General features: G+C 41.0%; 1 protein-coding gene across 1 annotated transcript; it reads right to left on the minus strand.

Annotated features, from left to right (window-relative positions):
• Positions 1 to 1041: 1041 nt before the first annotated feature.
• Positions 1042 to 26395, minus strand: fat1b (FAT atypical cadherin 1b). Its single transcript, XM_027013017.2, is given in 29 exon segments — positions 1042 to 1771; positions 2333 to 2368; positions 3306 to 3371; positions 3519 to 4120; positions 4208 to 4318; positions 4433 to 4586; positions 4775 to 5243; positions 5468 to 5619; positions 5903 to 5911; positions 6022 to 6147; positions 6269 to 7067; positions 7465 to 7662; positions 7835 to 7978; positions 8161 to 8298; positions 8458 to 8672; positions 8874 to 9263; positions 10422 to 10655; positions 11007 to 11160; positions 11275 to 11471; positions 11917 to 15978; positions 16335 to 16545; positions 16718 to 16993; positions 18565 to 18704; positions 18941 to 19009; positions 19257 to 19467; positions 19600 to 19914; positions 20392 to 20453; positions 22065 to 22379; positions 23143 to 26395. Coding segments are annotated over 29 exon segments (13329 nt in total). The 3' UTR covers positions 1042 to 1550.
• Positions 26396 to 27398: the final 1003 nt, after the last annotated feature.

Raw genomic sequence — 27398 nt, forward strand, 5'->3', positions numbered from 1 at the left:
TATTATTATATTATATTATTATATTATAATAGTATCCACTGTTTTGATTATTCCTAACAACTGACAGCAATAAATACATCAGATATTTTTCTGCCCTCTTGTGTCCAACATTGCTTACTGTCATGCTCTGTTGCCATGCTGTTTGATCCTTTGTCTTCCTGAGGCCTTGTGTCCCTTCAAACTCTTAATATGAATCCAATATAACAGATTCCTTCAATAATTACCCTAGTGATTTCTAAAGACAGCATGATATCTTTGCCTAATGTGACAGGGAAACCTCACAATGCTTTTAAGTGTTTTTCTGCATTTTCCTGCGTGAAATTAAGCACTCTTCTTATCAAAAATTAACCTGCATTATTCAATCTAATAGTCCAGCTAAAGGTATCTATAATAAAACAGCTCATTAGCTTGGTGAATGTAAATATTTGCATACTTAGAAATCAATAATTGATAGAAATGGCAAAAGTAAATTACAGAGAGGACTAACTCTAATAAAGGTGTCTAGAGAATTCTCTGCCTGCTCCTTCTGTTATTTGGTATATTAATTAATATTTATTTTACATTTTAATTGATTTCAGTGTCCTTAATATTGACCTACTTCTTTCAAAACAACAAACTGTCAGATTAAAAGTTCCTATAAACTAAAACTGATAGGATCAAATCTATAATGCTTCAAAATATCTTTGGGATTCTGTAATATTGTTGAATATTAAAGAACATCATCTTAATTTTACATCCACATTTGGCATTGGACATTTGAAAAGACATAGCATTAAGTATTATCCAAATGACACTCATGAGTCAAAAAGCAAGACAAAATCTATCCCAACTATTTATTGGCAATAAGAACTTGCCTGTTGCATACCAAAAGTGCTAAACAATGATTGCAACAGCAAATGGACCATCTTATTTACACTACATAAAGATGGAACACTTCACATGATCTCAATGAAATATATTCAATTACAGTAAATTTGACTTTATTATATACCTTACTTATAAAAAGTGCTCACAAGAATGGCACACCATGAATGTAGTTTTCTGTTAAAACACGAAAATAACAGCACATAATGTAGCACTTTTACTGACCACTTAGTGCTGCAGTTCAACACATAAACTACACATTTCTGTATATGTATCAGAGATTGTAGAGAAAGTGACAAAATACATTTGAGCACACATAAGACCATACACACTAAGAACATTTTAGCCTTCAGCGTACACAGCGTCTTCATCCAGCACTGGTGTGATGATATCACGAGAAACATTTTCAAGACTCTGACACTCACTGATTATTAAATGTAGTTCATCACCATTTTCTGACAGGGACAGAGTGGAGGTATGAAGCAAACTGGGAAGGTCTCTTGGTGCCCCTGCCTAGCAGTTTCAGAGTCAATATCTCCTGATGTAAATTTAAATGGTCCTTGTATTGAACCAAGATGCACTGTCTGGGCTTTCTAATTCTGTGAATGATCCAGGTTGTGCTGCTGCAGACACCTGGTGGTACAGCATGGTACTGGTGATGCTGGGATGGTGGTGTTGGCCTGTGGTCATGCAGCTTTGTGCTTGCATTTGGAATGAGAGTTCTGATTATTGTGAGGTGAAGGTTCTACAGAACCTCTAGCAAGGTACTCTGTGTCAGTGGTATGAGGTCTGGGGTACATGTCAGTAATGTCAGGGCACATGGAGGGCATCTGCACAAACTCATAAAGGCTCTGAAACCCAGGACCCTGACCACTCTGCATCCAGTCTGAGGTGTCCTAGTAGTAACCTGTTACGGGATCTGAAACAGAATGAAGTCATAAAAAAAGGTTATACTGTCCAATAAAGCCAAGCGTTATGCAAAATCAAGCAAAATCCACTTAAAAAAAGTGCCCATGTATACAAAATGTTAATCTTATGCAGTTAGAGTTAACATTTACAAGTTTTACATGCAGTGTTGAAAATACTGAAATAATTTTAACATCAAATACAGTTCTCACATATTTTAAATATTGGTCATTACTGGTTATGATGTTTCTTTTGCAAATTCATGCAAAATTATGCAAATAGATATTTAAAAACTATTGGGATTCTGGCATTGAGTACTTATTGCGTTTGGTGTCTATGACTATTTCCTTGCACTCATCTGAATTAGCTTACTTAAAGTCTCAGCCCATGTGTAAGACATCAAGGCCCTGAGATGTGAGGCAGTTAGCAACGAATAAGGAACAGTGAAATATATTCATGAGGAACCATTTAATTTTCACTGTCAAGGCTTACTGAGCTTGTTGTGCTAATCCAATGAAACATACAAGAATGACACAACCAGTTAGAACCCATGTAGAATCACCTCTTGGATTCTTGAGGTCAGAAGCCTCATGTGAATCTTTCAGTGGAAAGCAAGAAACAAGAAGAATATTTAATATTTTAAGATTTAAAAGGAAAATGTGAATGTAGAAATTAAAATCACAAACAGGCAAATTTAGTAAATATTTAGGATTGTTAATGTTTATGTTTCTAATGCATTGCCCATCATATGAAAGCAATATGATAACCTAATTATTAGACAAATCCATCACTATGGAGGATGGTAAAATTAAGAACCTCAAAAAAAAAACCAGTGAATGTTATACTGACAACATTTGACAAAACTACAAGGGATATATAATTACTGTGTACAAAAACGAAATGGACAATTGGAGTTCTATCTGACTCAGCTATGATGATGTTATCACAGATTAAAAAGCCTCCTTATAGCAGAATGGAGAACAACAGACTAATTGCTTTCCCATTAGCGTGGTTTGAATAAGAGTTTTTCTTTCTGCTTTAAGTACAGTTTTTGTCTCTGGCAACATATACTTTACTATAGTTACACTAAGTGGGGATTAAGTTACAGATTTACAGTTACAGTTTCAGTTAGTCTGAAACATTCCTTTAGTTTATCTTGGGCTCATTTAATTATTGGTAAAGGGGTCACACAGAGTGGCATGGTGTTTAACTAGAAGTTGTAATTAGCAAAGCGATCCTCTGTTGGGTAAATTTCAGAGACCGTTGGACCAATGGATTTCCACTGTCATATCTGCAAGTCACACTTATATTTTTGCTCTTGTAGTGCAATCAGGGCCAGAGGTTGAAGTGCTGACCAAAAGAAAATTCTTCTGATGATTCCTCAGTTCATGCTATGATAATGAACCGGACCATATTTTTCTCATAAATACAGTATCATTTGCTATGTTTTGGATTTTCATATTTTAGTGAAAAAAAAGAAAGCAAGCAAACTAAGAATCCACTTACTGTTATCTGAAGTAAGACCTTCTGGGTACTTTCTCTTTTACTGGCTGACCTCTCCTCTCCAACTGGCAAGTAAACGTTTGTTTCTGCTGCGCTTTCTGAGAATAAAATACAAAATATGGAAAATAACCTTCAAAACCCAAACGTATTCAGTATTATTACAATAAAGTTACTAAACGTAATGTTGTCTCAGTTTATTTGAAAAAAAAATCTGCCACTTCTGGCCTGGACCAACACTGTCCTACCATTATCATCCTCATCCATGTCTGACTTTTGCACAGATTCACTGTCTGTGGGCAAGCAGGAGTCTCTGCACTGGGGTAGGCTGGGTGATCCACTGCACACAGCCACCATCTTTCTAGGGCCAAGTCTCACATCTGGAGTAAGGGAACTGAACTCAGGCATGGAGCCTGAATCCATGGCCTTACTAGGGTCTCCAGAAGCACTGGGGGTGTAAGACACAGGTTTCAGTGGGACTGGTGGTGGGGTGCCCAGAAAGGTCTTTCTACCGGGCCGGTTGTCCAAATAAGCCCTCTGGGTGTAGGCCTCAGCGGCTCTGTGTATTTCTCTCTCTTGCTCCTCTTTGCTGCTCTTGCAGTAGGTGTGACAGACGAGGATGTTTAACACCGCCAAGAAGAAGATGGCCAAGAAGAGTATCACTGCCGGTTCAGCCAGATCAACGTTCCAGGAAGAGGAGATGAAAATGTCGTGGCCGTCACCGTGCATCTCGCACAGCCGCCCGCTGAAGCCCGGCTGACAGCTACAATTGAAGGAGCCATGGGTGTTTGTGCACCAGCCTCCATTTAGGCAAGGAAGCTGCAAACATTCGTCCATGTCAGCCAAGCACCTGGTCAGGAGAAAGCAATAACAGCCCTGTCAAAATGCACACTTGGTCACAGTGAAAACTGAAATAAAACAAGGTATCGATACACACCTTTCTCCCTTGAATCCGGCTTTACACTCACAGACAGGCCCATCCAGACTGTCAATACAATGTCCACCATTCATACATGGATTCTCCTTGCAGTATGGCCCAATCTCACATCTGCAGTTGCAAACAGATTGCTGAGGTAAAAACCTCTTCTCTTTAAACACTAGTGTCACCATACCCTCAATAATTCAAACGGTGTAATTCATGCTGTCAGAACCATGTAAATACCTTTGGCCAGTGTACTGTCCTCGACAGCGGCAGTAGTACTCATTGTTGTTTTGTATACATACTCCACCATACAGACAGGGGTTGGAAGCACATGGACTCATACTGAACTCACAGTGAACTCCCATGAATAAATTATTACACATGCAGTAATAGCCTACAAAAGATAATCAATTAGTCATCTTAGCAATACCATGAATAAATACTGCATATAAATATATAACAATGGGTATTTATCCTTCTATTTACTAATTGACTGACTTCAATGGAGAGGATGGACAGGGGCTAACTGTTTGTAGTGTTTTCTCCTCACTATTTTGTGTCGGTTTATGGAGCTCAGTTTACCTCCACTACGCCTCTGAGAGCAGTGTCCTCCATTGAGGCAGGGGTTGCTTGAGCAGTCTGTGTCTGGAGTTGAGTTCATGTCACAGCCTGGCATTACTTCTGCCATGTCGTCTAATGCAATTCCTGACAGTGCTTCTGAACGCAGGAGGAGGCTGTGCTCATTAAGGCGCACCAGGTCCATGCATCCCTGCAGGCTGCTGGAGACGGACAGTGTACGCCTGGGCCGAGAGCCAAGTAACCCAGTATGTCTGCCAAGGATCACCTGGACATCCAGGCCAAGGCAGGGGTACGCACCAGACAGGATGCTTGAGGCGGAGTGGAGGTGGTCCAGGACCAGCCTGGCATGGCTTCTCTTTACCTCCATCTCCACGGTGTGCCAGTGACCATCATTTACAGCAGTCCTGTGCACAGGCATGGTAGCGAGCCCACTGCCACAGTCCAAATGGCACTGCAGCCTGCCTTCTGCTACCTGCAGACAGTAATCAGCACAGTGCAGGCATTCAGTACATATGAAGGCATTGTAGTGAAGCAAGGAATTTCCATGTGCATGCATTTTATTATGGTAAAATTCAAACATTGACCATCGAGGACATTTACAGAGACCACATAACTAAATTGCAAAGAGCAAATTAGAGTAGGACACAAGTTTAAATGATTTTTAAAATAAATGTTGCCATTTTTTAATACTCATACCTCCAGAATGCTATAGCCTCTTCCTTTAACAATCATCACTGTTCCATGGCTAGAAAGAGTTTTAAACCTAAGAGAAAACTTAATTACTTCTGTAGTGTTCCTTCTCCAATGATATTTGATGTAGCTTTTCTCACTGAACCTCATTAAAGAACCTCCTGGAAATAAGACCATCACAGAAAGTGATACTAGACACAAAGCCAGTGTTCAAATTCATTACCCTTTCAAGTATATCTGTTGACAGACTTCATAGACTAAGGAAAATACAGAATACATCAAGTTTTTCTGCTGTCTTTTCAGTCTTTGCGGTATCTCAAAGGCATGTTTAAAAGTGAAAACATTCTGAGAGATGTTGAAAATGAAAATAATGATTTCTCATATTACACATGATCAAATATGGTATGCTTCATTTAATGAGTCTTGGGTACACTGCACTACCACTACTGCCTACAAATGGTTTTGAAGACTAACAACGTATTTTGGCTGGATTTAGATGCTTTTTATGGGAAACTGAAAACAATTAAGAAGATAATTCAAAATGCTTTGGATTACATAACATTTTTCCTCTTTACCCTCTTGGCATATGCAGTGATATTTGTCTTTTCCTTGGAAGGACATACAATAATAGCCCTCTGGACATATGTTATTTGAACACCCTTGTCTTCTTTCAGGGCATTTTTCACCTACATACATCAATGTAGATATAGTAAAACTACAGATACAGTAATATAAAATCTCAAAAGACTGAGGATTTAATGCCATGTTAGCCTCAGATTATGATCTCTCCCAATATGAGGAACTTACCTTTGCAGATACATCTAGGAGTGATGCGGTAATGTGGTGTGACGTAGCTCACTCTGCTTGTGCCAGAAACCACCATGCTGCTTGGGTCCAGGGTCACCACCCGTCCACACACACGTCCCAGACGCTCAGTGTCTGTGCACCAGCGAGGTGTAACACTCACCACTCTCAGGCTGCTGAGCCTCGCAGGAACTGTGGAGGAAGTGTTGAGCTTGTGCAAGAGAAGCTCCAGGAAAGAGTGACTACTTCCAGACCCCTCCAAGGACATGAGCACGTCAAGGTCATTGGCTTCCACCGGCTGCAGGCTGAGGATCTGAACCCCAGCCACACGGGTGCCTGCGATGCCACAGAGGACACGCTGGATGTTCCTCCAGTGGTCATGGATGAAATGCGTGGCATTGATGCCGGCAAAGCGTACCGACACGGAGCGGTCCAGCATCCTCTGTGTGATCCGCCGCACGTGCACGGTGACGCCGGCCGAGGCAGAGAAGCGGCCGTCGCTGACCGAGATGTTGAGCAGGTAGTAGCCCACGTCCAGGCCTCCGTAAGCCAGCAGGTGGCCATCCGCGCCAGACACAGAGAACAGGTTGTTGAGCGGCGGTTCGAAACTGTATGTGAGGGTGTCATACTCATCTGGGTCAGTTGCATGCACCTTCCCAATAAAGCCTCCTGGGAACTCCTCTCCTAGGACCAGGATGAAGATCTCTTGGGGAAACACACATGGAGGATACACACTTGCTTGAGCTATGTGAATGTTGAGGAGGGCGGATGACTGGAGAGGAGGTTGGCCACTGTCAGAGACCTGACAATATGATAAATGAAGCATAAATCAACTTAACATCTATCTATTCAGGTATGTTTAAATCATTTAGTACAAAATGATAGCTAAATAACATAATTTTAAGGCTTAATTTCTGTAGTAAGTAGGTTTTTTTTGTTCTTAAACCAGCAGGTCATTTCAGTTTTTCAACAGAAGAGGGAGCTCTGGACAAAATGTGGAGTAAAACCCGTAACAACCAAACCAAAAGTAGGCTTATTTGTATATTTAGATTTTGGACTTTTAATAAAAGGCCAAACCTTTTTGTGGCATGCAAAAAGGATATGAGTAACAAGTAACATTCTATAGCTTACACTCCAACACTGTGGAAAAATGAGAGTTCAGCAAATGAATATACTGTAATACAGTAAACGGTCCTTACCTGCACATACACAGCATATTCATTCTTTCCTATACTCTTGAGTGACGCCGTGGTCCTAACAACTCCCTGATGGTCTATACTGAAGAGCTTTCCCTCATTGCCCTTGAAGATGTTGTAGGAGAATGGGGGTCCATTTTCGGGGGAATCATTGTCTGTCACGCTGAGCTGCAAGACACTGGCTCCTGAATGCAGACTCTCCTGTGATACACAGAGAGAGATGGATAGACAGACAACTCAGCCCAGTCAGCCAAGCCCAGGGGATTATCGCTTCCACATTGGTGAGAGCTCAGCCAATCTGTGGACCATGGAGGAGGAGAGAGGAGTTTGTCAGCTTCAATTTGGCCTGCTTGGTATGCCAGGACGCGCCTACCTGTATGACGAGGCTGTAGTTAACCTGGGAGAAGATGGGGGAATTATCATTGACATCAGCCACTGTTATATTGATTGCAGCAGTGCTTGATTTGGGAGGATTTCCACTGTCTGAAGCCAAAACTGTCAGCTTGTACCCAGCAACCTAATTTAAACAAGACAGAAAAGAACCTGAGCTAAATTCATCTTCAGCTTTTCTGAAAAAAATTAAAGAAAATATAACTTAAAGGTTTAAGATTGTTCTGTCTCAAAAGGAGGGTGTGCTTTTTTTTATCGGGACACAATGAGAGAGGGAGTTAATGAATTAGAGTATTTAGAAAGTTCGACCTTTTCTCTGTCTAACTGATGAGCCACTTTCACTACCCCGCTGACTGTGTCTATGATGAACGGGCTGCCCTCGTAACCAGCCGCAATGGAAAAGCGCAGTCGATTGTTTGAAGGCCCATCGAAGTCACTCGCCGACACCTAAAGAAATGGATCAGCATAACTAATCATATGGGTAACTAATCACCAACATGTGTGATTATTGACACCATACAATTGTTTCTACAACCCCACCAGATGTCTAGCCAAGTTATGCCAAAGACAGCTAATTGGGTTGTGACTATATGAAGCTACACTCACAGTTAACACTGAGCAGCCAGCCTCGGAGTCCTCCTGGACTGCTGCTGAGTAGACCTCCTGGCTGAAAACAGGACAGTTGTCGTTGACATCTGTCAGATGGATGGTGACGGTGGCTGTGTCGCTCAGTGCCTCCTCCCCACCAGACGTGGCCTTCACTGTCAAGTAGTGCTGACGCGACGCCTCGTAATCCAGCCGTGCAATCACAAAGATGTCACCTGTAGAGATGGAGAGTCTCAGAAAGATTTGAGGCCATAATAAGAGTCTTCTAGAGATAACTACCCTCATGCAGTAAACATGGAGTCAAGCACCATGGCTCCAGGTAGTATGCTAGCTACCACACAAGATGATCCCACATAAACAGGAATTTTTTTTTTTTTACATACGAAAACTGCTTGTGGTTACCAGTGTGTTTCTACCTGTTTGAGAGTTGATCCTGAATGCACCCTTCTCATTGCCAGCCGTGATAGAGTACCACGTATGACCGTTGGACTGCACATCTCTGCCGGCTGCAAAAACCGTCAGAAGCTGGGTCCCTACAGCTATGTCTTCAGGCACCGTGGAGACGTAGTCCCTCTGCTCAAACAAAGGAGGATGGTTGTTAGCCCCCACCACGGCCACCTCCACAGAGCAAAGCGAGGAGAGCCTCCGGGGGGCACCGTGGTCCACAGCGCAAACCCTCAACCTGTATGAGGCCTTCTTTGGTCTGTTCAGAGGCTTCACTAGGCTGATGATCCCAGACTGCTCCTCAATAGAAAACAGGCCTCCAGCAGAGTATTCGAATGAATAGCTGATTTTACTGTTCAGCCCTGAAAGCAAAGAAGAGGTGAAGAGGCTTGTAAGTCTTCGTAAGAGGTTGGCCGACATTAAACATGGGGCACCACAAGGGCCTATTTGGGCCCCTCTCTGTGTAGACTTAGGGAGTATAGCACAAATATATTTAGGCGGAAAAGGAAAAGTGAAAACTTAAATGAACGATTTTTGTTAAAGTTTACACTTGAGCATAAATTGTTGTAGTTTATGCTTATCACACAGATATGTCTATAGTGCTTGGTAGTGCTGACCATGTTGTTTGTGACATCCTGCTATCCAGACCTGTCGCTCATTTCTGCTGTTGAAATTTGTCTATTATCAGCTGAATGAATTGAGCTTAATCACCTAACGGTCTCCACTCACAATAACAAGAATTCATAAATAAATGGTGTATGTTCTAATCCTATCAAAACTGGTGTACATGAGTAAGAAGAATAAGGCAGTGATTACAGAGACACCCACCCAGGCAGTTGTTTATGCCAGTGATTAGCGCACACAATCTTGTTTGTGAAAGAGACAAGACTGCAAACGACTTTGAAAAGAATGGATGTGATGAGGAATGGAATGTGCACATAACTTTTTCCCATGGCAACATTCATCAAACCGTCTTCACTGGATAAGCTACAGCAACGAATGAAACTGCAGCAGTAAAATCGGAACTGCGGAAATCAAGTGAGCAGACTGGTGAAAATTTAAAAATGTATCAACAAATAGGCACCATGCTTTAGAGACTGCACAGGAGAGAGTGCAAACTGATCTCAGCCTTAATTGATATGGAGCTGCGATTATCATCACGACATGAGCTTGAACCGTGCCTGCTGTGTGAACATAATTGGTCGTTTTTTTTAAAGGACCCAGACAAGTCCAGATGGTGGGCGATTTTGCACTGGACCAGATGGGTGAAACGGTGAACGCTCCATTCTGCGAGAGAAGAGCTGACTGCCAACGGAAACTGGCACATAACGAGTGCTATAAGCATACGAAGCGAATCAATTGATTGCTCTCAGCAGCAAGCAAATGTGTGTGGTGGAGGTCTGTCAATTTCTTCTTTTTCCATAATTGTACAAAGTCAAAAGCGCAGACTTTGTTTCCATAAACACCACACGACTACAACACCTGCCTCAGCATGGAAGTATAAAGGGAAACATTCTTACCAGTATCGGCATCGGAGGCCTGCAGACGTGCCAGACAGGCCCCGGGCTGTGTGTTCTCAAGGACATTAACATGGTACATGTCAGAGGTGAATATAGGGGCATTGTCATTAATGTCTTCAACGGTGATTAACACATCAGCCTGACAGAAGCGATTCTCCCCGTCCAACGCCTGCACTGTAACGTTATACACATCTCTCTTCTCTCGGTCAAGGGGCAGCAGTGTCTCCAGTGTACCTTGTAGAGAAGCACCAAAATATTTAGAATGAACAACAGAAAATCATCATTACACAATAATAATCAGACAGGATATTTTTTATCAGAAATGTTTTCATTTATTATTGGCATTTTTATTTTTATTTGTTAATTCATTATAAAATTATATGGTAAGAAGGTTTATCCCAAGGCACTAAAGTGGAGCTAAAGTGGTACTGTAAATATAAACATAAACACCACATGCTTTGGCATATAAACATCTGTTTGTAAATATCCATGTCAGCTGTAGTAAATTTTTTATACTCCCTGGTACACTGCAGCTTTCAACAATGTGCTATACTGAAAGCGATTTTAACAGGCGTTTGTTTTTACCTGTAGCAGAATCAATTCTGAAAGAGTCATCCCCACCTCCGGTTAGGCGATATATAATTTCAGCATTTGACTTGATATCTGGATCAGTGGCTGAAACCCGCAGGATGAGTTTTCCTGCTGGGGAATTTTCTGGAACCTTTACAGCATACAGACCCTAAGACACAGCACAACTGAGACTAGCACTGGAGCTTGAAAATGTTTAAAAACATTACTGTCCTGACAATCCACCCAAAAAGGTTTTTCATATACGGAAGCTATAAAAAAATACCTTCTCACAGACAGGGTCATTGTCATTTGCATCAAGAACTGTGAGATCTACAGTAGTCTTGGCCATGTAGGTTCCATCTGTGGCTGTTATATTCAGGACATAATGCTCCCTGTCCTCTCTGTCCAAGGTTTTGCCAGCCATGACTGTGCAAGCACTGTACACATATCCCACCAGAAACAGGCCCTGAGGTTCTTTACCTAAACAGAAAAACAGGCTAATGAGCATGAGAGCAGGAGTCTAAAACAGATTAGATTTCTAGTAGCTTTGCATTTTCGCGCTCTAAATAGGTCTGGGAGAGTACTTTTTTCACTGCAGCTAACAAGGCAGTTATGGCTCCCATCAGGGCTTGAAATTCCTTTGAACACTTTCTCTTGAGTATTAACTTGCAACCTACCACATCTTTATTATTACTGATTTTGTGTCTCCAATATTACTATTTTACATCTCCATTTTTACTATTTACACATCTCCATTATTATTGATTATTTATCATGTCCAACATATTAAATTCCGTTGACCAGCCCACAGTCTCATTATGTCTGACAAAATGCTTTTCAACCTTCTTAAAATCAGTCTTATTGTCTATCTTTCACAATAATACATTAAATGGTAGTATCTATTGTTTAGCATTACAGGCCTTACTTGTGATGAAGCAACTGAATCTCCTGTTGATCTCCTCACTGTCATTGTCTGTGATGCTCAGCGTGGTTATGACAGTGCCTGGTGCAGATTCATCCTCCCTCACTGCAGCCTTGTACACTGCCTCAGTAAACACCGGAGGATTGTCATTCACATCCACCACAGCCACCTCCACAATGGTGGTGCCAGTCATCTGCAACTCTGGTGCTCTATCTGTGGCGATAACTATTATTGTATACATGTCTTTTTTCTCCCTGTCTATCTCTGAGACAGTGGTGACCCATCCTGTCCTGCTGTCCACAGCAAACAACTCCAGAATCTCAGGGTTCTCCTGATTCTCAGCTAGGCTATATACGACCTGACCGTTCACTCCAGAGTCCAAGTCCATAGCCCTTACCTGGACTACAGAGGTGCCTCCTGGTAAGTTCTCAACAATGAAAGACTTGTAAGTGCATGAGTCAAACTGTGGGTTGTTGTCATTTACATCTTTTAATTGTATATTTATGTCTATGACTGAGGTTAGCTCCATGTGCTCTGCAGTGCCCTGGACCTGTACTGAGAGCTGATACCATTTAGTAGTCTCATAGTCAAGTCGTTTGGTGAGTTTTAGCTTTCCAGTGTTAGTTTCAATGACAAATGCATCATCTCTGTTACTCTCTGGAATGTTTCCCCTTATAAGCCTATAGAGCATAGGATCTTTGCTTTTAGACTGGATGACATATAGCTCAGTCCCAACTGGGAGATCCTCTGCAAGTTCCAGCTGAAGCAATGTTTCAGCAAGCATTGGCACAGGCAAATCAGAAGGAAGTATTGTAATTGAAACCGGAACAACAGATTGTTTTGAAGGGCTTCCAGAATCTTTAGCCTTCACATAGAAGGAAAACATTGCATTTTGTAGTTCCATTAGACTTCCTTTTGTGACAACTGCCCCACTAAAGGGGTGAATTTCAAAGTGTCCAATGTCTGAGTCCATGGTATATACAATGTCAGCATTACTTCCCTCATCATCATCCACAGCTGATATTTTTATCACAGTCATTCCTATGGGAACAGTGTCCCAGACTGTGGCTTTATACTCGGATAGCCTAAACTTTGGTGCATTGTCATTTACATCCGACAGAAGTACAACAACAGTGCAAAAGCCCACTTTTCCTCCTCCATCCTTAGCAAGTATGTTTATAGGGATCACTTTCTCTGCTGCATTCTCTCGATCAAAGCTTTCAGCTGTGTGAATCTGCCCATCAGCATTTACAGTGAATTTGTCTTGGGCCACATCATTTACAATAAATAATGTAACTTCACCATATTCTCCAGGATCCTGGTCATGCACCTGCACCCAGGCAACCAGTGTCCCTAAAGGAGAGTTCTCCAGAAGTTCAACAACATACTTGTCTTGTGTAAACAGTGGGCTATACTTATTTGCACTTATCACATCAACTTTTACCTTAGCCAGAGCTCTGAAAACTCCATCAGTGGCAAATACTATTAAGTTATAGATACTCTCCAGTTTTTGCCTTTGGTGGCTTGCAATGGCAATTACTCCACTGCTCTTATCAATACCAAAGACACTGTCCTCATTCCCAGATAGAAAAAAAAACTCCAGTTTTGCAATATCAGTGCTGTCAGCATCAGAAGCATAAACACGGGCAACAAAATGACCTGGAGGTGAGAGCTCACTGACAGTAGCATTGTATAGTTGATGTGAAAATACAGGTGGGTTATCATTTAGGTCAGTAACATGTATTACCACTGTGACCATACTGTACAGCTGAGGAACTCCACAATCCAAAGCTTTTATGGTCAGCTCATGCTTCGGCTCCGTTTCATGGTCCAACATAGCAGTAGTCCAGATAACCCCACTTTGATCATCTATTCTGAAGTGCTCTGAATTAGACCCATTTTTTGCATACAAATGATAGAATATTTCTTTGTTGATCCCACTGTCTGAGTCTCTAGCAGTAATTTGCAATACTGAAGCACCTATCATAACAGACTCAGAGATACTAATGTTATATGACTTCATATCAAACATGGGTGCATTGTCGTTGATATCCTCTAAAATTATGTCTACAAAAACTTCAGCATGAGCCCCAGTTAGAGAGTCTACTGCATGGATAATTATCCTGTGTGCAGGGTGTGTCTCATAGTCCAATGGTTTAATCACTTCTATGACTCCAGTGTTAAAGTTAATGGAAAAATGACCAAACAGGTCTCCCTCATAGATCTTGTAGACTGTACGGGTCCCAACAGACTCATTTGCTAAGACCTGCACTACTGAAGTATGTAACAGCACATTCTCGGGAATTTCAATTTTATAAAAAGGTCTTTCGAACACTGGTGTGGCTTTGTTTACAACAGTAATTGTCATCTCTGCTGTTGAGGAAAGGAGCTCATGACCACCATCCACAGCTATAACTTTAAGCAAAAACCTTGTGTTGAGACTTTCCTGTTCAAATAGCCTTTTTAGGGAGACTTCACCAGAGGGATTTATCTGAAAATATTTATCACCCCCTTTCAAATGGTATTTAATCTCTGAATTTCTGTCAACATCCCTGTCCACTGCAGTTACCTGCCTAAAAACAGTTCCAACTATAGCATCCATCTGAGCAACAATAGTATAGGGCAGGTTGACAAACAGTGGTGCATTATCATTGACATCTTCAACAGTGACTTTCACAAGCACATGGGCAGTTCCAACTCCGTTCTTCTCTTTGGTAACCTCCACAATCACATCAAATGTGTCTTGTTCCTCTCGATCAAATGGTATCCCAGTGGTAAAGAGAACCCCAGAGGTATGACCTATATCAAATCTCCTGTCTGGATTCAGAATGGAATATAATAGAGGTTCATCTATTTTGTTCCCGACTGCAGCAATAATAGCCAAGGTTTCCCTCTCTGAAGAGTTCTCCTGTATGGAGGCAGTGAATATTTCCTGGGTGAATTTCAGACCATGGGCTTTGTTCTCTTGAACAGTGATTTTTGCCATAGCAGTACTTGTAAACTTTCCATCAGAGACCCTGACAGTCAGAATGTACCTGCTGTGTAGCTGTGTGGCATTCTGCACAAAAATCTCACCCAAAATAGGATCAATCTTGAAGTTGTTCCTAGTGTTCCCATCTAAAATAGAGAACAAGAGCTTGGCATTGGGTAGAGAGTCATCATCTGTAGCATTTAATGTGATCACTCTTACTCCCTTGTATGTTGGCAGAAGTAGGGTTGCTTCAAAGAAATCCTGGCTGAATCTTGGGTTGCAATCATTGACATCAATGACATACACCGTCACACTGGCAACACTCTGCGTAAACAAACACGGCACGCCAGCATCATGGGCTTGCACCGTGAAGTGGAACACACGTCGATACTCATAATCAAGGCTGCTGATTGTCTGAATTACTCCTGCGCCAGAATCGATGGCAAAGTAGTTGCGAGCAAATGGCTCCACAATCTGATAGACAAGCCTGGCATTTGCTTTCTCATCAGCATCTGTTGCATGAATGACAAGTGGAGCATCTTCATTAGTCAGGACAACTGTCCTTAGTGTAGCTGCTTCGCTAATGTACCCCATAAATTCAGTCTGAGTGAAGACAGGGGCATTGTCGTTCACGTCTTTTACAAAAACAAGCAGCATGACATCACTAGACATTCCAGCCATGTTTGTACCTTGCACAGTCAATTTATACGAAGACAGGGTCTCGTAGTCCAGCTTCCTTCTGGTAACAATAGAACCTGAGTTTGGATTGATGTCAAATGTGCCATTTGTGTTTCCTTCTTTGATTTGATATAAGACAGATGACTGACTGGAGGCTGTGACCATAGTCACAAAAGTCCCAACTGGGGCTGCCTCACTGATCTCAACAGAGATTGGGCTGGGATTGAACTTTGGCTCTGCATTATTGGAAATGGTGACTGTGATATAGATTGTTGTAAAAACACTCAGCGGTGGATCTCCTTTATCTGATGCTTTCACCTTCAGCTCATACTGACTCCTGTTGGTGCAGCCAAGTTCCTCTGCGACCTTTATTATTCCCAAGATCATGTCTATTTCAAAGGAATTACTATCATCTCCTATGACAAAGAAAAGTCAGCAATATATTAGTGAATTGGAATAAACATTAACATGTCCTGCTGGTGAACAATGCATGTCTTATTAGTAATTTCCGTTTTGTGACATGATCCAATTATATAAGATAATACCAGAGAGGACAGCCAAGATTGGTAATTCATCTGCATAATTTCTTTTTGGCACCTGCATTCATTGATTGCAATCATCAAACTATTTCCTGATCATAATTACTTGTCATACATCCAACTCAAAAGAGTTTAGAAAGCCTTAATCTGCTCAGGTGCTGCTGGGAGATAGATATTCAATCGCTATTGCATTAAGATAACATTAATGCTTTTGAAAGACAACTGTCTTTTACCTGATTCTATACTGTAGAGGATCTCAGCATTCTGGCCTTTGTCTTTGTCCAAAGCAGTGACCTGTAATACAGCTGAGCCAATCGCAGCTGATTCAAACACCTGACCAGAGTACTGAGAGCTGGTGAACCATGGAGCATTGTCGTTTCTATCTTCAACATGGATGATCACTCTCACCAGGTTACGCTTCACAGGGACATGCTGATCTCGGACCTTTTGAAATATGGCATTAAAATTAGTCCACTAAGTGTTGCTATTAGTAAAATATCATATCATATTCATTGTATACATTTACACATGTTGCGAACAATGAAATAATACTTGCAAAAATAAAACAAATTGCTCTTTTGTTTCATAAAAAAAACAAGCATAAATCCCACCTTACCATAACAGTTAGGATGTGCCTGTGCATGGTTTCGTGATCTAGTTCCTCAGCAGTATATAGAAAGCCTGTCCAAGGGTCTAGACGAAAGTTCTTAAGGCTGTGTGGGTCTGTACTGCTCAGTAGCTTGTAGGATAGTTTTTTCTTATCATCTTTATCTGTAGCACTGATCTTGAGTATCTTCGTTCCTGGTTGGGTCTCCTCTGGAATGTTGATTTCATACTTAGCTTGAGCAAACTGGGGTTGATGCTCATTAGTGTCAATAACCTTGATTAAGACCTATTTCAGAGGGCAGCGAGAAAAATAACTGTAAATACATGTTAAACAGATATAATTTTAATAATCGTACTATGTTAAACAAAAGGCTATTGTACCATACTGTGCTATCACTTTAACAATACACAATTCATATTTGTTCTCTATAGGCAATCATTGCAAAAACTATGACACTGCTTTAGAGAAACATATAACATTCGAGCTGTTTTAATATATTAAATAAATCATGGCTTTTCAAGATAAGAATACCAAGTGAATATTGTCTGCCCTTAGCTGCACACTGCAGATAAGATTTGCACAAACTGAGAAAATGTCCAAATGCAAGCAACCCATTACGATATGACAAAGTGCATTTGCTGGTCCTACGGGGTAGAGCTCTCTGAAACATGAGAGGAAGTTTAAGAGTCAAAATATCAGGCTCCTTGAAAACATTACACCTCCTCACATAGCCTTTGTGCCCTCAGGCAAGCCTGCTTCCACTGAAAGAAGAGTCTCATGTTGTGACCTGATAAGTCTGGCTGCCTCGTCTGACATATTCAGGTATGGCCTAAGGAGAACTACCATGACACAAAAGAACAAAGAGGGCCCGCATCACTGCAGTACAAGGTGCAACACAAAGCCAATAAGATACAGGACATGATGATACTGATAACCATAGAATGATCTACAGCAGAGGTGTAACACCAATGCTGGAGAGCCAGAAGAGTTCCGAGTTTAGTCTTCACAGCTCACAGCTCAGTTGGTTAGTAACAGTTCAATTTTTCCGAGATGAATTCACTGTGACAGAGCAGGGGCTCCCAGTGCCAAACCCAAAGACCACCACCACCACCTGGCTGACGTAGCTCATTAAGGGCTTTGTAAATAAGCCATGTATTAACTCAGGTGTGTTAGAGCAAGGATTACCCTAATATATGCATAGCAAAGATTCACCAGGGGGGTTGTGTTAGAGAAGAGAAAGCCCATTTGTGGCCTTTCAGGAGCAGTGTTGGTCACTTCTGTGATAAATGCATTACTACAGTACACAAATTAGCAGGTAATTCAAAATAATCCTACCAATTCATGGATGGTCATGGATATTCTGCCTATGTTCATAAATATTTGATATGTACCATTAAACATTCATTTTTTGAGATTGTGCACACAGTGCTTTAAGCAATGAACAATGAAGAACCCATTCTGTATGTTGATAAAACTGGACTTGTTACTAAGCAACTGTGACAAAAGGCAAATATTAAGGGTGAAATGAACAAAGAAACATGCTCTGGAGACTCAGATTGCTTTCTGGTGTATTTGATACCTGTAATCATTGTTGTACCGATCCTAACTAGTGCTGTCAAGTCTTCGCAACAATCTGCTGTCTGTTTCCTACTTTCCATTGTCTGTTTTCTACTCTCCATACTCTATCCTGAGAGTGCACTCAGCCATCTCTCGGAGAAGTGCACTAGAACGGTATAAGAAAGGACCCTGAATAGCAGCTGTTATCCTGCCATTACAGGCACTTCCGTGCACCCTATAAGTCCCTACTTTTTATTGTGCTGGTAAAAACCTATACAGATGATTTCCTGTGTTCATACCTGGGTGCTGGTGGACCTGGTTCCATCTGTTGCTTCCACTGTTAGATTGTAATGTGACCGCTGTTCTGCATCCAGTGGTTTGGCAATGATGATAGTACCACTGCCCTTCTCAAGAGTATACCACCTGCCACCATTTCCACCTGTTCATCCCAATATGGACCGTATCCGCATACGATAATAATTAATACTTCTTCCAACAGCAGGAGACATTCTACATGAGTAAAGAAACTAACGCCACAATAACACAGTTGCCTGGAATTAATATTCAGGTATCGATTTTGCAAGTGCTGCAGCAATATTCCTGGGAAATTCAACAAGCGATAACAGAAGGGCGGTGACATGTCACCGGTAAAAAGGGTGAGACGTTAGAAGATACCTTCTGGCCTACAGTTCAGGTCACAAGCCATCTGGACGATGTGAAACGCTTCTTTATCATATGCGTCTCCTTGAACACAGATTCAAGCGAGGGAAAACAGCAAGGCGCAAAAAGGATAGAGAGGAGAGATTAAGGTAAGAAGTTAAGGTAAGAAGATTAGCGCAGGCTGGTAGTATGAATATACTGAAGTGCACACTACATCCATTTAACCTGAAAGGGTCATATCAATTAGTACAGCTGAGTATTTAAAATGATTACTCTGTAACACATCCTCTTCACTGCTTTTTTAGTGTGTGTGGAGAATGATATTGATTACCTTTGATATCAAACCAGACAGGGGAGTCAAGAGGCTGTGTGCTGATGACTCCCACCATATGGCCAACTGGATCACTCTCCATGACAGAAAACTGGAGTGAGATCTCCTCAAACATTAGTTCCTCTTTAGGTAGTTCAGGTTTTGCAATCCACTCAATGTGCAAATGACAGCTCGATGACTTCTGAGGATGCCCGCTGTCCAATGCTTTAATCTGCAAGACAGCAGTGTGCATGATGGTTTCCATATCACTTTTATGGAGTGTTAGCAATCACGGGCTAAATCTCAAATGTATAGGCTCCTCTATCATGATTTGGAAATGGAGAAATGAGAGGAAGAAGCATACCGTGAGAATATGATATTCTCCCACTGAGAAAGCCTCTTTGGAGGAGACCAGCCCACTTTGTGGCTCAATGAAGAACCTCCTAGACTCCTCACCCTCTTCTATGGTGTATGAGATCTCAGAGTGAGGACTCTCATCTCTGTCACGAGCAATGATGCGATAAATCGGCTCCCTTTCGATAGCCTCCGCCCGCTCCACTACCTTGATTTTATAGACCTTCTCAAGGAATTGAGGAGCATTGTCATTCTCGTCTTGCACCTTCACGACCACGTGCACAGCTGTAGACATGGCTGGACTGCCATTATCAGAAATGGTGACCTGTTTGGAGGAAAGGCGGGTGAGCTTAGAAGTCCTGGGATCAGTCAACTACGAGTGTGAGCAACAGTGTTTACTAACCATCAATGTTAGAAGAGGACAGTTCTGGGGAGTTTCACAAATGGAAGCACTGGGCCCGGACATCTGAGATAATTCTATTAACTGACTTCAAGCTGCGACTGTTTAAGCTTTGCATTCTACAAACATGGCTGAACATCAAATGTGATGGTTACAAATTTTAATTAAGCTGGCAAAATATTTGTAATTGTCCATAATTACACCCCCAGCATCTTCCTAATGTTTATACCCCAGTAGTACATCAACAGAATGGTAGAATAGAGGTGACTGCAGGAAAATGCCTCTTGGAAGGTTATTTTCAAAGCAGGTGTCCCTGAGTAAGAGGGAAATGTGCTTCTATTGGGGGCAAACTGCTTGTGTTTCATGAATCGACTTATAAACATTATCAGTTGAATATCTTACTTCAAGCGTATGCTCTTCTTGCTCTTCACGGTCCAGCTTTTGGGAGGTTGTTGTCAACAAACCTGTGTATTTAAAGGGAGATTTTCATAAATTTCAGCAACTACTTTTGCCTTTTAATTAAGAAAATTGCCATAAACAAAAGCAAGCTTAATTACTAATAATAAACATTGACCCTGGTTGATCAGTGAAAATTGATAGATGATTTAAACTTCAACAGGGCAAGGTAACATTAATTGAGTCTACATTTTGTGTTTTGTATAATACTGATCAATATTCCATTGCATTTGTGTGTTGTTCATGCTATGAATAAAAATGCAACAAAGAAACTGAGACATGAATCTACCTTTTTTAACAATAAAAAAAAAACTTTTTTCTACAGAAATAAATCTGTTTTTCACCTGGACATATACAAATGTTAAGTTAATTGTTCTACCGTTTCAGTAGAACAATTAAAATCACACTCTCAAAGAAACAAATCTCAATAATGTAATAATATAATAATATAATTGCACAATAACTTCCAGTGTAAATGTGCATTGGAAATGTATTAAGATGCAACTCTGCAGCTGTACTATCCTGCTTACACTGAAGTTCCTGTCCTGTTCTGCCCATAAATTGGGAATGTTATTCCAAACTAACTGGAAGGGGAAACTGCTGTAACTATACCCCACAAGCTGTGCTTTTTTGTGTGTGTGTCAATTGAATTTTGGGAATGTTTGTACAAGTCAAATGAATTAGCTGCATTTATTTCATGTGCTGTTCAGAGAATGGTAATCACCAAGCTGGTGTCTCAATGAACTCTGCCAGTGCTTCAATAAATTCAATTAGGACCTTGTTTTTGCCACTTTGTGGGAAATCAAAAAGGCACAGAAGTTTGAAAATTCTTCACTAAGTAATCTCCTTTGTGTTGGATCACTGACATTTTCGTGCTAACTGCTTGTTTCTGCTTGTTAGTGCAGTTAGATCTTATAGAAATGCAGGTGCTGATAGTAAAATTCTTATCAGCCAGGTGGAAATGCCTGCCTCATCTGTGTCTGTAGGCCTTAATATACTGGACTAAAATTCGCATAATGAAAAAGTACCACAAAACAAGGAGGAAGAATGTTTAAATATAAGTATTTTATAATAGTATGAGTCTGGTTTCTTCAGTCAATTTTGAAAATCTTAGAAGTGGAAATATCAGTACAACATAGATTTTGTGAAGGTGAATGGCTCATATATTTGACACTAACTATGATAACACTGTCAAGGGATGTCCCCCACCCCACAAGTCACATGGTATGGCCTGCCGCGTATAGGGGGGTTCACCCATGTTTGTAGCCACAACACCGTGAAGGCACGCACCTGTAGGGGTTACGTGTTAATGTGTGTTTGTCTATTTAAACCCCTGTCAGTGTGTGCCTCACCGTTGGTCATTGTTTGTCTGCTGATGTATGTAAAACACTTAAGTGGTCATTTGTTAGATGTGATTGTAGCCTGTGTTTAGTTAAATGTATAAGTCATGTCTGTCGTTAATGTTGTGTGTGAGTGCCACTGCTCTACATGTTTTATGTCAATAAATGTTTCACATCGAGGGAGTCTGTGCGTCCTGCTCCACGCCCATTGGCACTCGAGCCAGCGACAACGTTACAAACACATTATCCAAAATCCAGTAGTGAGGTAAATTAATCTACCTGTCTGTGAGTTAATGGTAAAAAATCCCTGCAGATTCCCACCGGTTATCTCATACGTTAGTTTGTCACTGCTTTTGGAGTCAGGATCAAAGGCTTGGATCCAGATGATGGAGACATCTTTGGGAGAGTTCTCTGGCACAGAGGAGCAGTAGACTGGCTCTGATGTCTCTGGAGCATTGTCATTAACATCCTGAACTTCAACGTAGACCTCCACAGAGGATGAGAGTGGCACTACTGCCTTGTCTGTGGCATAAACAATCAGCCAGTAATGAGCAGTGGTCTCATGGTCCAGTAGCTCCTGTGTCCTTATGACACCTATGGCAAAGATAATGAGAAACATATTCAACTACATGTTAAGCACTGTTCAGGCACTGCAGCGAATGTTCATTAAACAGTTAGCCACCTGAGGCCAACGCTGCTATCATAAAACTTGGTCATGGGTGTTTTACATAATGAACATTTCAGTTAGATTAGGAATTAGGAGATGATTTATTCACTGTAACAGAGGTGCGGCGACATGGACAGCCTAACATTTGGACTCACGGGAACATTAGATCCTGTTCCAGTAAGAACAATACTGTGCTAAAAAATTTGTACACAAAAGAAAATGGGTAAAGTTTTATCCATTTTTTATCCATATTTTATATGAGAGCCTGAACTGAAGGTTCGTCTTGATTGTGGCATTGTCATACTGAACTGTTCACAATTACACAGTTACACAGCGGGCTTTGCCATTATTCTGGTATTACAGTAAACAATTGAGTTAGTTTAAAGTAGATTGTCCATTACCTTTTGCACATTCCTGGAAAACATCAAGACTGAACCGTGAATATAATAATAATAATAATAATAATAATAATTACATGGTTTGTAAAAGACTATTGTCAGCTAATAAACAAAATATAATATGATATTCAGGTCACAATTTTATAATATTTAATTAAAATAAAAAACAAATAATAATAACAAAAATGTTATACCAAGTGTCAAATAGGGCTGGAATATTGACTGCTATGGACACATCTGAAAGGTCATGAAAGCTGTACATAAAAGCACTTCTGGGTACACTGCCACTTACCGCTCATTTCATCAATGGTGAATACTCCAAGGCCTGAGCCCTCATGTATAGCGTAGCGTATTTCCCCGTCTCTTCCTTCATCCTCATCATAAGCAGTCACTTTCGTTACAGAAGCTCCAGGACGGGCATCCTCAGTCACATTTCCACAGGCCACAAAGAAAGGGAAAGATGGACGATGCAAGTTCTCATTGACGTCCACTATCTCCACTTCAATGCAGCACGTTGAGGATAAAGAAATGGGTTTTCCCCTGTCTCTAGCCTCTGCTGTCAGGTTATAGACCTGTTTCCTCTCGAAGTCAAGGGTCTGAAAGAGGTACACTGCTCCGCTCACTTTATCCACGTAAAAGCTTCCGTCCGCATCGCTGGTCAAGCTGTATCTCACTTGACCGGACTGACCCAAGTCAGGATCATGTGCCTCCAGCCACAGGATCAAGGTGCCCACTGGGATATCCTCTCTCACCCTCACATGGTAGGAGAGGGGTGAAAAGGTAGGCACGTTGTCATTTACATCCGCTAACATGATGTTAAGTATAACGGAGGATATCAGCTGAGGCTCTTCGGTTGCTTTGTCGTAAGCAGCAACCTTCAAAGCAAAGGATGGGGTTGCCTCTCTGTCCAGTGGGCTTTGAACTGTTACAATCCCTGTCTCTTCATTTATAATAAATGTGTCTGTTTTGGTCAGAAAGCAGTATCTAACTTTCCCATTGGTCCCCAAATCCTTATCTATGGCTTCTAGTTCGATGACATCTGTGCCCACAACACTGTCCTCTCTAACATCCACTGAGTACTCATTCTGTAAGAACTCTGGGCTATTATCATTGACATCCAGCACCTGGATCTCTAAAATATGTGATGAGGCTTTTTGTGGTAAACCAAGGTCATACACTGTTATGTTAAGAGTGTAGTGGTCAGTTACTTCTCTATCAAGAGGTTCATTAATTTTAAGCCAACCAGTATCTGTATCAATCATTAAACAATTGTCAAAGTTTCCCCCTGAGATGACAAAAAGCAATTTCCCATTGAAGCCACTGTCATTATCTGCTGCTTTGAGAAATAATATGCTTGTCCCCACTGGAAGGTCCTCTTTAACCTCTATTAGACTCGGAGTGGAGTCTATAAATTTTGGGGAATGGTTGTTAACTGAATGCATGTCTAAAAATTCAGCCAAATATTGCCTTTCATTGTGCACTTTGGGGCCAAAAAAGAGAATCCTAGAAAAAGTTTCCAAAACTCCAGTTTCCACACAATTCAAATAAATTTCTTTCAAATCACTAACAAAGCTTATAGTCAAATTCATGGGGAAACTAGATATCTCTCCATCATTTGCTGTTATTTCTATACTAGAAAAAAGTTGCTGTTTTCCATCCCTGTCAATTAATGACTTTTTAAGGGTTAGTGTACCAGAATTTGGATGAAGATCAAAGAGGCCCTTGTCATTACCAGCTGTAATATGATAGAGCACAAGTCCTAAATCATCTGCATCAATGGCAGACACCACTGTTATTTGTTCACCGACTCGTAAAGATCTCGGCACAGACACATTACAGTCGATATTTTCAAAGAGTGGCTGGTTATCATTAAGGTTGATCAGGGTGATTGAGACCATAACTTCTGCTTCTCGGCGGAAAGGGGTGCCCCAGTCAGATGCTCGAATCCTTAAATAGAACTTACTTGGCATTACCTCGTAGTCCAAATCCTCAGAAGGGCTTATTACACCAGTGAAATAATTGATCGCAAAGGGCTGTTTGTTCACATTGACGATGCTATAAGTAACATATCCATTGTCCCCACTGTCAACATCTCTAGCATGCACGGCTAAAATGCTACTACCTATTGGCATGTGCTCATCAACACTGGCTTCGTATGCAGGCTGTTCAAACTTCGGAGCATTGCTGTTCATATCTTTGACATTGACCACTATCTTAGTTTCAGCTCGTCTATCGCTAGTAATTACATTAAACTCATACTGGCTAACGTGCTCTGCCTGGAGAGGTTCCACAGTGGTTACGAGGCCAGTGTTTGGATTAATAGTGAATGGGTAGTTGTGCTGTTTAATCCTATACTGTATTAAATACTTCATATTTACATACCGTGTCATAGCTCTGACGGTAACTACTGGAGAGTGTGGAGGAGCAAACTCACTGATAGTAACCCTGTAGATACTTTTTTCAAACTTAAGTGATTCCAAGATGTCATGTGGGGGTTTCACCTTTACAGTTACTGCTGAAGAAAACCTGGGTGGATTTCCCTTATCCTTGGCATGCAAGGTAAGGTTATATCCAAAGTTATATCCCTCCCATGCAACCTCTTTGATGGCTTTGATCTTGTATTCCTTCATTTGAGGGCTCACTCTAATGGCCTTAAACTGCTGGAATGGATCCCCAGCCACTATGTCCAAAGACGCTATCTCTCCATTCTCCCCTTCATCGTCATCTTCCACAGTCAAAAAAGCATAGCTAGGATCCTGGGTAGTGTTCCATGGAGTTAAAAGAATAGCAGTGACAACAGGTGAATGCACGTTGGCTTGCAATACCTGCACCGTCAGTTTCGCTGTACTGCTGACTCCGCCGCTCCCGTGGTGTTTTATGCCTCTGTCCACGGCAAGCACATCAATGTCATACCGCGGCACATCTAGGTAGTCCAGCTTGCCGGTCAGAGTTATGACACCACTTGTAGGATGGACTGAGAACACAGACGTCCACTCTTTGAAGCTGAAATAATATTCTCCGTTGGTCCCGGTGTCGGCATCTGTTGCTGAGACTTTGCCTATGCTGGTATATATCGCAGTGCTTTCAGGTACTGTAATGCTATAGATCGTTGGTGAAAACAGAGGACTGTGGTCATTTGTGTCCAGAATTTGCAGTTTAACTTGTGTTCGTGCCTCTACACCTGAGTGCCTTTCAACTGCTAGTACAGTAAAAATGTACTGGTCGTTTACCTCCCTGTTGAGTGTGGCAGAACGTCCCCCTTTTGTCTTTATTCGCAGGAAACTGAAGTCACCCAAAACATGCTCCTCAGCTTTGAACAAATGTTTGTGGTCTCCAGATTCTATTCTGTATGATATATCCCAGAACCGATCCAATATGAAAATGCCCATTTTAATAGGGCATTCAACAAAGGTTTTTGGAATTGAATTCTCAAATATAGTTGCATTATAGAGAGAATGTGTAAAGTTTAAAGTTAATGTCTTTTGCTGCGCCCCTATGCAAGCGCAGACTAAGAGCAACAGGAAATTATTCCAGCATTTACCCATTGCAGCATAAGATATGGGTACACTGAAAAAGAGCAAAAGAATATAAATCAAATGTCAAAGATGGATATATGAATAGAACAAAATAGACTTCTATGCATTTTACTGAAGTCCCCTGTATAAACCTCTTTAGCAGTTAGATACCTAATTTACATATTTAATAATATTTAGTAATATTATTAATGATTTTAGCAATTTTAAAATGATATTATGGACTGTATGGCAAGGTAAGCTAAAAACTCTCAATTACAAAGTCATGTTATTTATGCCGTAGACTGCAAAAGACACGTTTCTTAATTATTTGAAACCTTCAGTGGCTAAACATATGTAGGCTACATAAACGTCTTGACACGTTTTAACTTTAACACCGACACAATGACAAGCGCAATCTTCTTACTATCTGCTGTAACAGTTTACAAGAAACCCCATCTTATCCTGTGTTTTATATATATATATATATATATATATATATATATATATATATATATATATATATATATATATATATATATATAAAACATGAAGTTATAGAACATGTCGGCTAGACTTCAGAAGCACAATATTCGCAAACGCCTAATTTGAAAATGCTCGATTGTAATGATACTTTTTATTGGTTTTTAAATTACGCATACTCACCATATCAACCGAGAAATGTACTCCGCACACGAGTTTAATGAACTTATGAAGAGAAAACTGTCAACAGTCTGCGTTTACGGATTCCTCAGAAGTCATTTGCTGTCTTTCCTCTGTCCCCATGCATTACCCGGTGCGCACAAATAACATCGACCGTTCACTTGCGTGCTCTGTAAATCAGCGGTGCGAGCTACCCGTTCTTCTTTCGTAGGCATGGACTGCAATTCCTTTCTGTGATGACATCAATCTCCGAAGTCTTTTGCTAAGCGTGAGATGACAGTCAACCTGACGCTTCTGTAAGGTGTGATGAGTAATTGGACCAAGTGTCACGCCCTATTATTGCATTTATTCTTTCTCAGTTAGCTATCTTCCA

The sequence above is a fragment of the Electrophorus electricus genome, chromosome 12 (assembly GCF_013358815.1).
Source record: "Electrophorus electricus isolate fEleEle1 chromosome 12, fEleEle1.pri, whole genome shotgun sequence".
Taxonomy (NCBI): Eukaryota; Metazoa; Chordata; class Actinopteri; order Gymnotiformes; family Gymnotidae; genus Electrophorus; species Electrophorus electricus.